The sequence below is a fragment of the Carassius gibelio genome, chromosome A17 (genome assembly GCF_023724105.1).
Source record: "Carassius gibelio isolate Cgi1373 ecotype wild population from Czech Republic chromosome A17, carGib1.2-hapl.c, whole genome shotgun sequence".
NCBI classification, from domain to species: Eukaryota; Metazoa; Chordata; class Actinopteri; order Cypriniformes; family Cyprinidae; genus Carassius; species Carassius gibelio.
Genome location: NC_068387.1, coordinates 9,916,013 through 9,930,076, shown reverse-complemented (window position 1 = coordinate 9,930,076; position 14,064 = coordinate 9,916,013). Strand labels below are relative to the sequence as shown.

The 14,064-nt window shown below is 39.9% G+C and overlaps 1 protein-coding gene across 2 annotated transcripts in view; it reads left to right on the top strand.

The window, feature by feature from the left end:
- Positions 1-14,064, top strand: part of LOC128031561 (protein Daple) — a 58,453-nt gene that overhangs the window by 35,457 nt on the left and 8,932 nt on the right. Inside the window, exons 14-25 of one of the 2 annotated variants that reach the window (XM_052619880.1) lie at positions 85-222; positions 316-1,386; positions 2,008-2,135; positions 3,261-3,399; positions 3,524-3,709; positions 3,832-3,993; positions 5,558-5,835; positions 7,968-8,111; positions 9,819-10,005; positions 10,170-10,315; positions 10,463-10,552; positions 10,669-10,940. In XM_052619880.1, coding sequence (XP_052475840.1) covers positions 85-222; positions 316-1,386; positions 2,008-2,135; positions 3,261-3,399; positions 3,524-3,709; positions 3,832-3,993; positions 5,558-5,835; positions 7,968-8,111; positions 9,819-10,005; positions 10,170-10,315; positions 10,463-10,552; positions 10,669-10,940 — 2,941 coding nt within the window. Of the gene's footprint in view, positions 1-84; positions 223-315; positions 1,387-2,007; positions 2,136-3,257; positions 3,400-3,523; positions 3,710-3,831; positions 3,994-5,557; positions 5,836-7,967; positions 8,112-9,818; positions 10,006-10,169; positions 10,316-10,462; positions 10,553-10,668; positions 10,941-14,064 lie in introns of both variants that reach the window. The other variant, XM_052619879.1, reaches the window with a different exon arrangement.

Here is a 14,064-nt window from a genome sequence, read left to right as displayed (position 1 = left end):
CTAATTTCTGCATTTCCTTTGACTGTTTACTAAGAGCCAGAATATTGAATGCTGATGAGATCTATTCTGTGTTGTCTGTTTTAGTTGGAGCATCTACAGTCCCAGTTGGATCAAGAGAAGCAGACGACTCAGGACATGGAGAACCTTGGAGAAGAGCTGCTGACGGAGAAACGAAGACTGGAAAAAACTCTAGAGACAATCCAGGCAGATAAAGACAGACAGGTGAGAAATGTAAAGATGACCTAGCCAACTGTGTAGCATGATGGTCATAACATTAGATTAAAATGTCATTTGTTTGTATGTGTGGCCTATTAGATCTCTGAATTGGAGCAGGAGAAAGAGCACCTGACCCAGGCTATGAACTCCCTCCGCAAGCGAGCTCAAGTCAACAGTGAGGCTCGTGTGAGAGAGGTGGAGACAGAAAACCGGGTTCTCCACCAGACCATCTCTGAAACAGGCAGTAAACTAGCTCGTCTGGAGGCTGAGAAACGACAGATGACTAAAGAGCTTGACTCTTTCCGTGAAAGAGGAGAGCGCTGCGAGGAGCTGGAAAGGGAGTTAGCACACCTGGAGCGAGTCCGAGAACAGCTTCAGAGGGAAGCCGCCTCCTTGAAGATTGGAAGCGAACGCGCCGAGGCTCTGGAGCGTGAGAACGCTACTCTGGAACAAGACAATCGGCGGCTGAAGAAGCTGGCTGACACGGCGCAGAATACCAGCCTACGCTTGGCTGTTCTGCAGAAGGATCACCAGCAACTTGAGGAGGAGAACCTGGAGCAGCGACGTACGTTGGAGACCCTACGACCAGCTGCCGCTCGCCTGGCTCAGTTACAGCAGGAACATGCTGAACTACAGCGGGAACATGAGGAGATGTGCCGCACACTGGAGGAGCTCCGCTCCCAAGCCAAGAGAAGTGAAAGACTGGAAATAAACTGCAGCAGCCTGAGCCAGGACAACCAACGGCTCCAGCAGACCCTGGACAACAGCGCCACCAAGATTCAAGGTCTGGAGGGCGAGCTGAGGCAGAATGAGGCAGAGATGAAAGATCTGCGGCAAGAGTTAGAGGGGTTGAGGCAGACGGTGACGTGGGCGGAAACAGTGGAGACCGAGAAGAGAGGAATGGAACAGGAATTGGGCCAGGTGGAGAAGGAGAAGAAGCAGCTGGAGAAGGAGACACGTAGGTTGAAGCAGCAGTTGGAGGTGAAGGAGACAGCGCTGGAAGAGAACTGCCTCAGGCTGGCCAGCATGGAGAGAGAAAGCACAGCTCTCAACAGAGAGCTGGTTCGCCTTAAAGAGGCTTCAGGGAGACTCAAAGAGCTGGAGAGAGAGAACAAAGACCTGCAGAAACAGGCCACCATAGATAAGAAGACTCTGGCCACACTAAGAGAGGTATGCCACAGTTAGTATGACTCAATTACATAAAAGATAGTCCATAAGGAAAAAATAAATATGAAAAAAATCAGATTTGAAATGTACCAAGTTCTTGTAAGTGTACTCTTTGTATTCATTTTGGATTCATATGGTTTTGAAAAACAAACTATTTTCAAGAAAAGTTTCAGTTTGAATTGAATGACTTTAAAATGTCAAGTGGTGTAACCATCAAGTAAAAAGGAATCATTATTTTATTAATAATCATAATTTTTTTTATAAAAAAATAAATGCATGTATTTGTAGGTTAAAAGTAGGTCTGCTGTCAAATCGACAATCATAATAAAAGTTTGTGTTTTGCCTTTTCTTTAAAGGGTCAAATGATCTTATATATTAATTAAAGTTGCGATGTATCGTTAGTGACAGATAATTTCTTCTGTATTATGTCGTATGAAACAGATTAATGAAACGTTTTCTATCAGATCTGCAGATCTGAATGCAAGCTTGCAGTTGCTTTCAAAGTACTAAATGATTGGAAAATTTCAGCATAGGTCACCAGACACCAAGTCTGTTGATGTAGACTACTTGAAGATCAAATTATGACATTCTGATTTAAAAATCTGGCCATATTTTGTTGTGCAGGAGCTGGTGAATGAGAAACTGAGGGTGCAGCAGCAGTGTAATGAACTGGAGAAGTTGAGCCACGAGCTGGAGAAGATCGGCTTGAACCGAGAGAAACTCCTGCAGGAAGAACACAGCTGTGAGGACAAGTGAGTGAGATTTGGAGAGATAATTGGTAGTCTGTAAGGACAAAGTGTTGTAAGATCCTATAAAGTGTCTTGTTTTATCTGGACGCTGCTCTCTCAAAGCTGTAGCAGGTGAGGTGCTGCTAAAGTTGTAGACATATTTGTTTCGGTCTCTTATACTGTACATCATCACCACTCGTCTCCACTGTCTGTTCTTCCTCTCATGGCAAGTGTTGGGGTTAGCATGTTATAAGTAACATGCGTACATTCAGATTATAAGTGACAGATAAAGTAACACATTGCTTTTTGAACGTACACTGTAAAACAAACTTGAGAAAACACAATTCAAAACTAACATACTTCCCCCTATGGAATGGAATGATGTAGTAAATTACTTTTATGAGGAGAGTTAAGTACTAATGTAAGAATTTTAAAAAGTAGTGTTTCCCCAACACTGTTCATTGCCTTATAATCAGAGTCTAAGTGCATGCTATTTTTAGTGTGTTGCAGTGTTCTAAGCTCTTTATGTTATTGTGGTCAAGCAGGAGCTTTGCAGTGTTTAGTGTTGTGTTTATAATAGTTTTTTTATATTGAGGCCGCAGTATGAAGTAATTACAGGCCTGACTCTTAACATATAGTCCAGTTTTAATTGTTTTCACTGAAATGCTCCCTAAAGTGGGATTAGTAGTGAAGTATTCATCTTTCGCAGCAAGGAAATAGACTCTCTCTCTCTCTCTCTCTCTCTCTCACACCCCCCCCACCTCTAACCCCTTTATTGTGGTGAGTGTGACAAGTGACAAGTATTTGTAAGTTAGATCAAAAGAAGCACACGTGACAGAATGTGAACTGAATCATTTCTCACCAGCTAATAGTGTCATGAAACGCTAGCTGTTGCTGATCACTTAATGTTCAAAGAAATTTACTACCAAGAGACACATTCCACTGTGCTTTAGTAAACCATCCAAGAGGGTGTGTGTGTGTGTGTGTGTGTGTATGCACGTTTCCTCAAAAGACTTTTAATACTCACTAGGTTGTCTGCCGCTGTTATCTAAGAAAGATCTGACTCTTTTTATTAGATTGATCAGGTTCTGATGCTCACGCAGATTGAAATCTAATATACAGAGATTCCACTTTCTCACCCTTCAGTAGATATAAGATCCTGGAGACAAAGATTGAGTCCGCACTGAAGAAGACTCTGGATCTGAGAGAGGAGAAGATCCAGAGCCTGGAGTCCCGCCTGGAGGAGAGCAGCAGCTTAAACCAGCAACTTCGCACTGAACTCTGCACTGTACGTCCGCGCTTTCTCGAAGCACAATCATGCATGTACATGTCAAAACAAAGAAGGTTGGGGAGGTGGCTGATTTGTTGCATCTTAAATCAGGCCCGGTTTTCTTCTGATCTGTCCTCACCAGGTGAAAAAGAACCTGGAGGCACTTAAACAAAGGCAAGAGGAAGAGGCAGCTCACTCTGAGATTTCCCAGCAGTCTTTGGGGCAGGATAGATTGGGCCTAAATAAAGAGAAGTGGGAGATGGAGCATAGGGAGGCCACAGCCGAACTGCTCAAACTGAAGGACCGACTAATCGATGTTGAGAAGAATGTAAGACGGCATATTTACTTACAGCCTTGTGGATTTATTTGTAATTTTTTTTTTACAAATTAAACTTTGAATACCTGCTAGTTTATCTGTGCACTAACATAATCCAACTGTGACCTTCCCAGAATGCTGCCCTGCAGACAGAGAAAAATCTTCTGAAGGAGCAGCTGAAGCAGTTAGATTCCCAGAATGCACAGCTCAACGCACAAACACTAGCTCTGCAGAAACAGGCAGCGTCTCTACAAGAACACAACACTTCTCTTCATAAAGAAACGGCTAAACTACAGGTAGAGTATACAAAAACATCGCTGGTCTAAAACTGTAATCATCAGAGGCAGGCTTCTGTTCCTAGATTATAAATGCAGTTCGCCTTACATGTTTCACTTCAGTACTGAATTAAGTATTTATGACTCTTCTAAAAAAAACAGCGCTTGTAATATGAGTAATCACATCTCATGCTTTCAAAATAAAACCGTAACCATGTCAAATTCTGTAAATATTTCTTTTCTTACCATTACCATTTTAGATCTCAAACTGTACTATATAAGTTTTATTTTCAACCTGAAAGCATAAATCTAGGCTATGCCTACCGTTTCAAAGCACAATACAAAACTGTGACATTCATCCACTGAAGCTCTTTAATCAGCAGCAGCGCTAAATCCAGAAGCAACCCGGGAGTAACCCGCCAAAATAAAAGCCTGCTGCTTTTAAGTTTGAATATGATGAAAACGCTTTTGTTTATTTATTTTTAGACGATTTTTTGGGGAATACATAAAGCGATTCTTCTTAAAGAGGCGAACAAACAAAGTAGTAGTAAATATTAGCATTTTATTTTTACGTTTATTTACTATAAAATAAATGCATTTGTATTTAATACTAGGACTGCTTTTTATTTTTTATAATATTATCACACACTTATTTAGTTTATTTACTATTATTTATTTTTTTAAAAACTAAATGAATAAAGTGTAATAATATTATAACTATTATTATTTCATTCTTTATAGTTGCATTTAATGGGTCACGCTATATGCAGTGTGAGGACCAAACCAAATCTCCAGATTCTCTTCTGAGAACTAGGCTGAAAAAACCATGTGCACCCCTGCCTATAACAACATAATGTAATTATCTGAAATTTACATTTACAAATTTGGAAACTGTCCTGCACATGGTCCATTAACACCCTTGAGATTTTGAGATTATACAGCTAATCGCTACTTTCTGATCGCCAGAAATATCTGACATTGTCAGACACATAGAAACCATTGACATTGCCACTGCATGGCAGGGCCAGCAAACACTGTAAGAAAGAAATGGTGAGGAGGATGCATTCTGTATTTGTATTTCTGTATTTTTTGGTTGTGTAAGGGTCATTAGTGACACGAGAAAGCAATTATGTGACCTTAAGGACTAAATAAATGGCAGTTGTGATGCTACTGAGGAGGACAGACGTTTCCAGAATAAGAACAGCGTGTTGAACTGTTCACCTCTGACCCATACAGCAGGAAAGGCAGTTGCTTCTCAAGACTAAAGGGATTGTTTGCCCAAAAATAAATTTGGGTTTTTATTTACTCACTGTCATGTCATTCCAAACCCCTAATAAATTATTTACTACAAGGAATACAAAATATTTAAATTAAATTAAATTAAATTCATTTTATTTTTACAGAAGAATAGAGGAAGAGTTAAATAACCCTTTTTATTTATTGGAGAATAGAGGTAGAGTTAACCTTTTTACCTTGAATATATATATATATATATTATATTATATTTAATGTGATATTATGAAAGCTTAAAATATACAAAACAAAATCAATTAACTTCCAGTTTTCACTTTTATTTTGTGGTCAGGTGGAAAATTCGACACTAAGCTCCCAGAGCTCATCTCTCATGGCTCAGTACGGAGCTTTACAGACCCAGCTGCAGACTCTGGAGTCCGAGGCCGAGACCCTTCAGAAACAGCGCGAGGAGGCGTGTGCGGCCCGTGACCGATTCACACAGGACCACGAGCGTCTGCTTGCTGTGCACGAAAGGCAGGCGACTGAGTACGAGCAGCTCATGACCCGACACACAGAACTGAAGAGCAGCCAGAGAGCACTGGAGCAAGAACACCGCGCACTGGAGAGCAAGTCAGTTCCTCTCCAGCTCAATCAGCCCTCTGCCATCCAATTTTTCTTCAAAAATATATGAAATAAATAAAAACTAACCTACCGCATGTAATGTATTGTATATTACCTACTACTTTTAAGAAGCATGTCGTCATCAATTGGAAATGCCAAAATGAAAAACATATCCACTAATGAAAGACATATCCACTAATGAAAGACATGTCCAATAAGAATCCTTCACATTTAGCCTCATTTTCTGTAGTAGTTGACACAGTAAGTGACCTTTGTTGAGTTATTGATCCCTTTCACATGTGGCAGCTTGGATATCTTTCTGTCTCCCTGAGGAGGTGTTAACAATAGAGTAATGAACTATGTCTGGTCTAAGTGGAGTCGCCACAGTGACCCTCACACTATTAAGACCACTGACAGTGACTGAGACCTTGAGAGATTTAAAGGAACAGTTCACCCAAAAATAAAAATCTGTCAATGATATTATGCGTAATACACAATATTTTGAAGAATTTTGGTAACCAAACAGTTTTAGTTGCCATTGACTGCAACTGTATGGACAGAAATGTAAGTCAGTGGGAAATGAAACTGCTTGGTTGGAAACATTCCTTAAAAAAAAATCTTCTTCCACAGAAGAAAGTCACACAATTTGGAAAAATAGTCTTTGTCTTAAGCAGATGATTCTGGACTAGGATTTTTTAAACTACGCTAATGTTTTTGAGAACATTTATAGGCATTAAGGCCTGACTTGTCCTGCTATATAGTTTTTGAATGTAAGGTTTCAGTGCTGTTGCTAAAGAAACAACCCCACTGGGAATCTGAATGGACTTTAGAGATGGGTCACAATGGAAAATGGCCCTTATTTTTAGCTGCTCACATTAGAGACTAATGAGCACAAACACAACAACTGTCACACTCATTTTCCCATGGTGCAATGTGGAAAATTGTGCCTTTTGTTAGAGACAGGAAAAACATGGTTCTGTTTGCCTTCACATAGTTTTATACAGTCTCTCTAGCACATGAATAATGCAGTGGTGTGTCTCTGGGGGCCTCAGCTGAGGGGTTCAGCAGATGGCTGTCAGGGTCCCAATCAGCTGTAATCTCCAGCACTCCACATGTCACACACACTCAATTTCCTAATTACTATTATTTATTTAAATTAGCACCAACCATTTACAAGACAGACTTTTTGGGAGGAGTGCTGGAATATGAAACAGGTTCCCAGACTTTTTGTCTGCGTAAAACCCTGTGACTTATAACTTACTTGAAATACCCCCTATGATTTTAAGTCATGTTAACCTTTCATTAAATATTGTTACATCTCCACAATTAATTAAAACAGTCATGAAGAAATAGATTCTGGAGAAGTGATGAGAAACCTTTCCTGGTTCATAAAAATTTATAAAAAAAAAAAAGTGTGGCTCACCACACATGCACATTTGAATGATCAAATAAAGTGAAATAATAATAATAATGAAAATTCATTTTGGAAACGGTTTTCTTAAGTGTGTCAGTGTCAAAATAATATATATATATATATATATATATATATATATATATATATATATATATATATATAGTATTTGTGTTTGGTTTAGTGTTTACATTTAAAATAAACAATTTTAATAATTTACTTTTAAAGTTTACTGAATGTATTTGATTTATTTCCAGTCATTTTTAAATAATTTCTTATTATTTCTTATTTTAATATAGGTTTTGTTTGTTTTTAGTGCATTATTTAATTTGCCAGTGTCAGTTCCATCAGTACTCTCTAGGGGTTTGTGAATGTTAAGCCCCCATGCTCTTTTGTCATGATAGATGCCATCTTTAATTTGATGGAAAAGAAAATTATATTCTGATGGATAGAGGTACTGTGTAGTAGTTCACTCTGGTTTGAAGTCCTAGGCCATGTTTTGTTGTTAAAATGTGTGTTTTTTTTTATTTAGAAAAAATTTGGAGTGTTTCATTGGTCAGCCTCATTTACATTGACAATGACATAAAATTAAAAACAGCATCTTCCTTGGCCTGGTTGAAGATCAGTGGGGAACTACACTTCTTTCCTTATCCTCCTGGATCATGTGACTTGAATGTGTTCTAGAGAAATGTTTAGTAATAATCACTGCATGTACATTTGTGTTGAACAGATACACGGTTCTCCTGAAGCAGAAGGAGGCTATGGAGGCACTGGAGGCATCTCTACACAGGGACAGGGAGAGTCTGGGAGAGGAAATTCACAAGAACACTCTTATCCTGGGGGAGAACCGCAGTTTGAGAGAAGAAGTAGACAGGTTAGAGACTCTTTTTAGCAACAACAATCACCCAGTAGTCAGTTTTCAGTTGAAAACATGCATGAGGTGAAGTATTCATGTTAAATATGTACTGCCCTCTGCTGGCGAGAGGAGACTACAACATGGTGAAATGCTCGTTTTCACTCAATATCCTGTTAATCTTGAGTACCTATAGAGTAGTACTGCATCCTTCATAACTCCAAAAAAAGTCTTTAGTTTTATTATATTCATAAGAGAAAGATAGTCTGTACCGATTTTTCCCGGAAAAACACGACCGGCTGGAATCACGAGCGCCAGCAGGCTTTTGCGTTGAGAGCATGTGGAAGCTGTGACATTACCGTGAGGGAAAACCATCATCCAAAACAAACCATGGCTTACAGTCAGATTCAGCCGTTTATTTATGATCCAGAATCAGATCCCGAGGCTGAAACTGAACGAGAGCAGCAGCAGCAACGACTCGCTCCGAGCGGGGCTCGAACCCGGGTCTCCGGCATGGGAGGGGACGCACTAACAAGGAGGCAGAGATATTTGAAGCAGTTTTACTCACCGCCTGTGGTTCCAACACACAATCGTGACCCTTTTTCGTTGGGACTGCATTATCCTTAAGAAATAAACAATGTGCAAATCCGTCGTCAAACTGGGCCTTGTTTGTAAAACAAGCATCTTCGAAATGCAGGGAACAAACACAAACACTTGCACAACTCCGTTGATGCTCTGTAAAAATAAACCCCATCCACTGGTCCCTTAATGCTGTTGTTTTTTTTGGTAATCTGTGCAGGGTTGTCTTGCCCTGGCAACCAAAAACACACTCCTTTTGTGACATTTCGCGACGCTCTCGCTCTGATCAGTGAATCGCTCTGATCAGTGAAATGTCTGTGCTAAGCCTCGCTATACAGGAGCGCGCGCTCTTCCGGCAGATGTGTCCTTAAGACCCATATAAGGAAATTCCACTCCATCTAACGTCACACTGAGCCATACTCGAAAAAAACTTTCCGAAACTTGTGACAAACCGGAAGGAGTATTTTTGGAACAGAAATACTCCTTCAAACGTACAACTTAATTTTTGAAACTTTGTCCATGTTTAGCATGGGAATCCAACTCTTTAACAGTGTAAAAAACTCCCCCCCCCCCCCCCCCCCCCCTTTAATGCTAAATGATTAAATGATGTAAATATAACATATATGGTTGCTAAAGGCACTTTTGGCTTTCTACTAGTTTAAACCACTAGATGGCACAAAAAAATCACCTACAGTATAGGCACAATAATTAAGAAAATAATAAAAAGCTGGCTGATTTTTCCATTTTTATTGACATGACATGGTTAGACTCAGTTGGTGTCCACTTCTGAGATAATCACTATATTTATAATGAAACCAGTATGTTTTAAAATATAATGTTAATGAGCAATCATATTTATTGTTTGCTACTGTGAAGCTATATTAAATTATGAGATCTCCTTCAATCCTTTCAGAATCTTTACTGTTTTTACACAGTTTCACACAAAATCTGTGGCGCCATGTATGTTCAATAAAAACATATATATTAATAATATTTTGAATGCATTATGGGAGTAGTGAAAAAAAGCAAAGTTTTCTTAAGGTACGCCTTTAGCCCGGTTGTACCCTAAGTATTTTAGACATTTTATTTGGGTAAAATAAGCAACACTCATAACTGATAGTGTCTAAGCCTCCGTCTGTGTGCCTGCAGACTGACACAGACACACTTGCAGCTGAGGCGGGAGTATGACAGCCTACAACTGCAGACCAAAGAACTGAAGACCTCTCTGAACGAGTCCCAGCTGGACCTGAACCGCTGGCAGGCGCGCTACGACCAACTCAAAGAGCAGCATCAGGGCCTGGACATCTCCATGACCAAACTGGACAACCACTGTGAGGTGAGAGAGACCTTGTAAAAGGAACGAACTGAAACTGGAAACACACTCTGCTTCTCCGTGATGTATTATACAGTCGACAGGCGAGACTAGATATTGATTTCTGGCCCTGATACTGATTATTTTCCCCATCTAGCACTAAGATATAATTCTTTCTCTCAATTTAGCTGCTAACCCGTTTGAAAGGAAACTTGGAAGAGGAAAACCATCATCTTCTCAGTCAGATCCAGATGCTCGGCCAACAAAATCAGACCCTTCTAGAGAGAACCATGGAGAGCAAAGAACTTTACCACGAAGAACAGAAACAGTACATGTGAGCAGTGTCACAGAAAAAAAAAAAAAAAAACCTTGTCTTGTTGAAGCTATAAAACAGAAATTTCTAAATAAAATATTACCTGATTAGAATAGCTCATTGGGATGAATTTGTCATACTTTAGTTTTTCATTGTTTTCTCTTATAGAGATAAGCTGAATTCTTTACGACGACAGAAGGAGAAATTGGAGGAGAAGATCATGGACCAGTATAAGTTCTACGACCCGACTCCTAAAAAGTGAGGAATCTGTACTGATCGAGACCGAATAGACTGCACTTTTAGGAAAACTTTTTTTTTCGTATGAAGTTTGAATACAAAAGGATGTTTTGACCTTTATTTTTCCTCTAACACAGGAGCAGGCATTGGGCTGGAGCCAAAGCAATAGTGAAATTCATCAAACCTAAGAAAGAAAGTCAACGAGAACGAACTGACGCGCCACATGAGAGACTCCGAAGCGCTCCAGACATCCCTCTGCCGGAGATCCCCACATGTATAGACTGTCCCGAGAGCACACCACCACTGCCCCCCAGACAGTCCCGCCTCAGCGTGGACTCCATGAACAATCACTCCACAGAGGAGAATCATATACAGTCCCCGACCCTTTCACCTGCCCTCAACGGCCGAGGTGAGAAATCCTGTCTCAGAGCTAAAGTATTATATAAAGCATGGTTTACTTCAAAATGAGAATACTGTCATTTACTCTGCCTCTATGTCTTTCTTCTGTGGAACACAAGAGAACATATTTTGAGAAAGTCCTTGTCTTTTTTTTTTCCCTCTTATACAATGGTATCAAAACTGTTACCAAAATTCTTCCAAATATCTTCTTTCGTGTTCCACAGAAGAAAGAATTTCAGACAGGTTTGGAATGACAAGAGGATAAGCAAATGATGGCAGTTTTTTTTTTGTCTGTGAACTATCTCTTTAGGTCTGAACTGCATTGTTTTTTACTTGGAAATTATATACTGAGGAGACTGTACCATAATAGATAAGTGGAATAAGGTGAACTCAAGATGCCTATTTTAAAGTGACTTTGGGGTCTTGGTCCCGAGTTCAGAAAACTTCAGTTTCACAACAACCAAACGGCTTCAGGTCTTCACTAAAAGCTGAAATCGGCACAAAAACACAAAACAAACACATTTGACTTGCAGTAAACTAGCTTAAGTGTGCATCAGCTATCTGTCTTTTCCACTAGGGGGCGCCAAGAGACTTTTCTTTTACAGGGTTACTTTAATTAAAACTTTTTTTTCCTTCTGACATCCACTCAATGAACTAATCCCACTGTAAATTTCCAATTTCAGTCTATCATTTCTCAGCTTTCCAAGTAATAATACTTTCCCTAGTTTCACGATACAGTGCATGGCCAAAATAACCTTCAAAGGGAACCTCTGGGCTTCATTCTTCATGAATCATAAATGTAGCCGTTTTTTTTTTTTAAATCTCTGAACCATCATTTCTTCTCTTCCACTGACTCTCTGAACTCTCTCCCTGTCTGTGTATCTGTCTGTACATTAACCCTCACACACTCCAGCCCCCCCAGCAGCGAAGCGTTTCTTCTTTCTCAGGAGCAAGAGCCAGGAGAAAATGCGCGTTCAGGGGACGCCGCCGGCCTCTCGACGATCCATTACCAGACGCCTTCGCTTCTGGGCCTCATCTGACAACCTCGTTCCCTGTTCCCCCACCGAGCCTTTTTCACATATTGGCCATTTCTAACACTTCATCCTTTCCATCATCATCACAGCTGCTTACCTCATCATTGCTCTCCCCATCGACCATTATTAATTTTTCTTTTTAAAAAAGCATCAAGCTACTCTTATTAGGCACCAATATCACTCTGAGCTAAACGCTAAAGAAAGAAACACAATAGATTTTCCTGTCACTCTCACCACCACAGGCCCACAGTGCTAAAGTAACACACACACACTCGCACAACACACACCTTGCAAGACATATAAATGCTCTGGGACCAGGCTGCTGGACTCTGAATGCAACCGTGCAGTAAGTAATGTGTATTTAACCGAGCAAAATGCTGTCAGCTTTGCGCTTGCCATGAAAAACAGGGCTTGAATTTCGGCGGGGCTTGAATTCCCCCAGTTTCCACGCTTGTAACTGGAAATTCCCGCAAATCTTTCAGCATGAAAGACGGTCGGGACAGATGACGGAGTGTGTCATTTGCACTTGCTTCTGAGTCTTACGATATCTAACACGCAAGTGCGCGATTCAGTAGTTGCGCGCACTCTTTGAGACCTCTTTCTGTGAGCTCGCACCCAAAGCGCGCGCACATAGAGCGCATCTTGAGAGCGCGTGACTACAGAATGAAGTTGTGTTGCGTCTCATTGAGTGTAAACAGTCAAATACATACAAAATTGTCAAAATGCCCATCTTGATGAGTATTCACGTAAACAGTCGATTTATACTAAACAGTTGGGAAACAACACTTGTATAACAGCTAGATCCGTACACGAGGTCTTAAAGAGACAGCAACCCAAAATAAACCTGCTGCTTATTTATACATTGAAGACTAACCAGTGTTATTTTAAAGTTTAATATAAAGTCCAAATATTTTTTCGTTTCTGTGGCATTTCTTAATTTATACCTACCTGACAAACACAGCTAACTTTATATTGTTTTTGTTTGTTTTGCCATTGATTGTCATTTATCTATTCATACTTTATTACTGACAGTTTACTGTTCTTTTTAAGTTAAAATAAAATCAATTCAGAGTTTGAAATCAAAGTTCTTTTTTAGGGTCTTCCTCACAATACAAATATGAATCAACAACATTAGAAACTGTAAAACAGTTACACTGGGTGATGAAACCTCTATGTTGGATGATTGTAGTTAAAAAATGTTTTAAAATGACCCTAACTCCTTCCTCAAATTACCCTACCCCATAAGAGCAACCTAAAGGGGGAATCCCCCCATTTTTCAAAACGAAATTCAAGCCCTGAGAAATGTGTGTGTGATATTGCTCACGCTGAATAAGGTGGGCTGATGTGACCACAGTTCCTGCCTGCAGTCAATAGTAATCAAATGAAGTGCATGCATACAGACAGAGAGATTGAAGGAGAAAGAAGTGACAACTTAGATTTATGCTGTGTGTATCGATGCGTGGCTTGTGAACTTGCATTGCTAAAGGTTTGCTCGTTTTCTCTGTACGTCCACTGTGTGTTATGTGCATGCGACTGTTTTGGAGTGTTTATATGCAAATCAGATAGACTTGGCTGAGATCCATTGATTTTTATGTAGGGCACATTACTTCCAAAACCGATTCTTGGGGTTTGTCCCATAATCACCATTCTTAGGACAGCAATAGGTATCTTAATTGGATTTAGATTTACATGAAGCTATTGCATTTATCGTGCGACCTACAGAAGGAAAACCTCAATGCATGCACATCCTGTGAAATTATTTCTGATGTGAAACGGATGTTCACAACTTGAATTTCTGTGACTGGTTTTGTATTTCCTCATCTATTTTTAGTTTTATATATTCTAAAAATGATGCACATACACATAATGCTTGTTCTGATTTGGTATTGAGTTCGAGTATGATGCTCATATAGACAATGTGTGTTTGAGTTTGACTTTTGACATTTCCCCTTCTCATTTCTGTCATTAAAAAAGAAAATAGAGTTGCTTAAAGGAGCAAAAGCAACTTAGTGGTTTGCACATGCACTCTGACACGTTGCACCCGGACACATCAGTAAGTCATCCACAAAACTCTTCACACAGTGAAGACAGACCAATTTT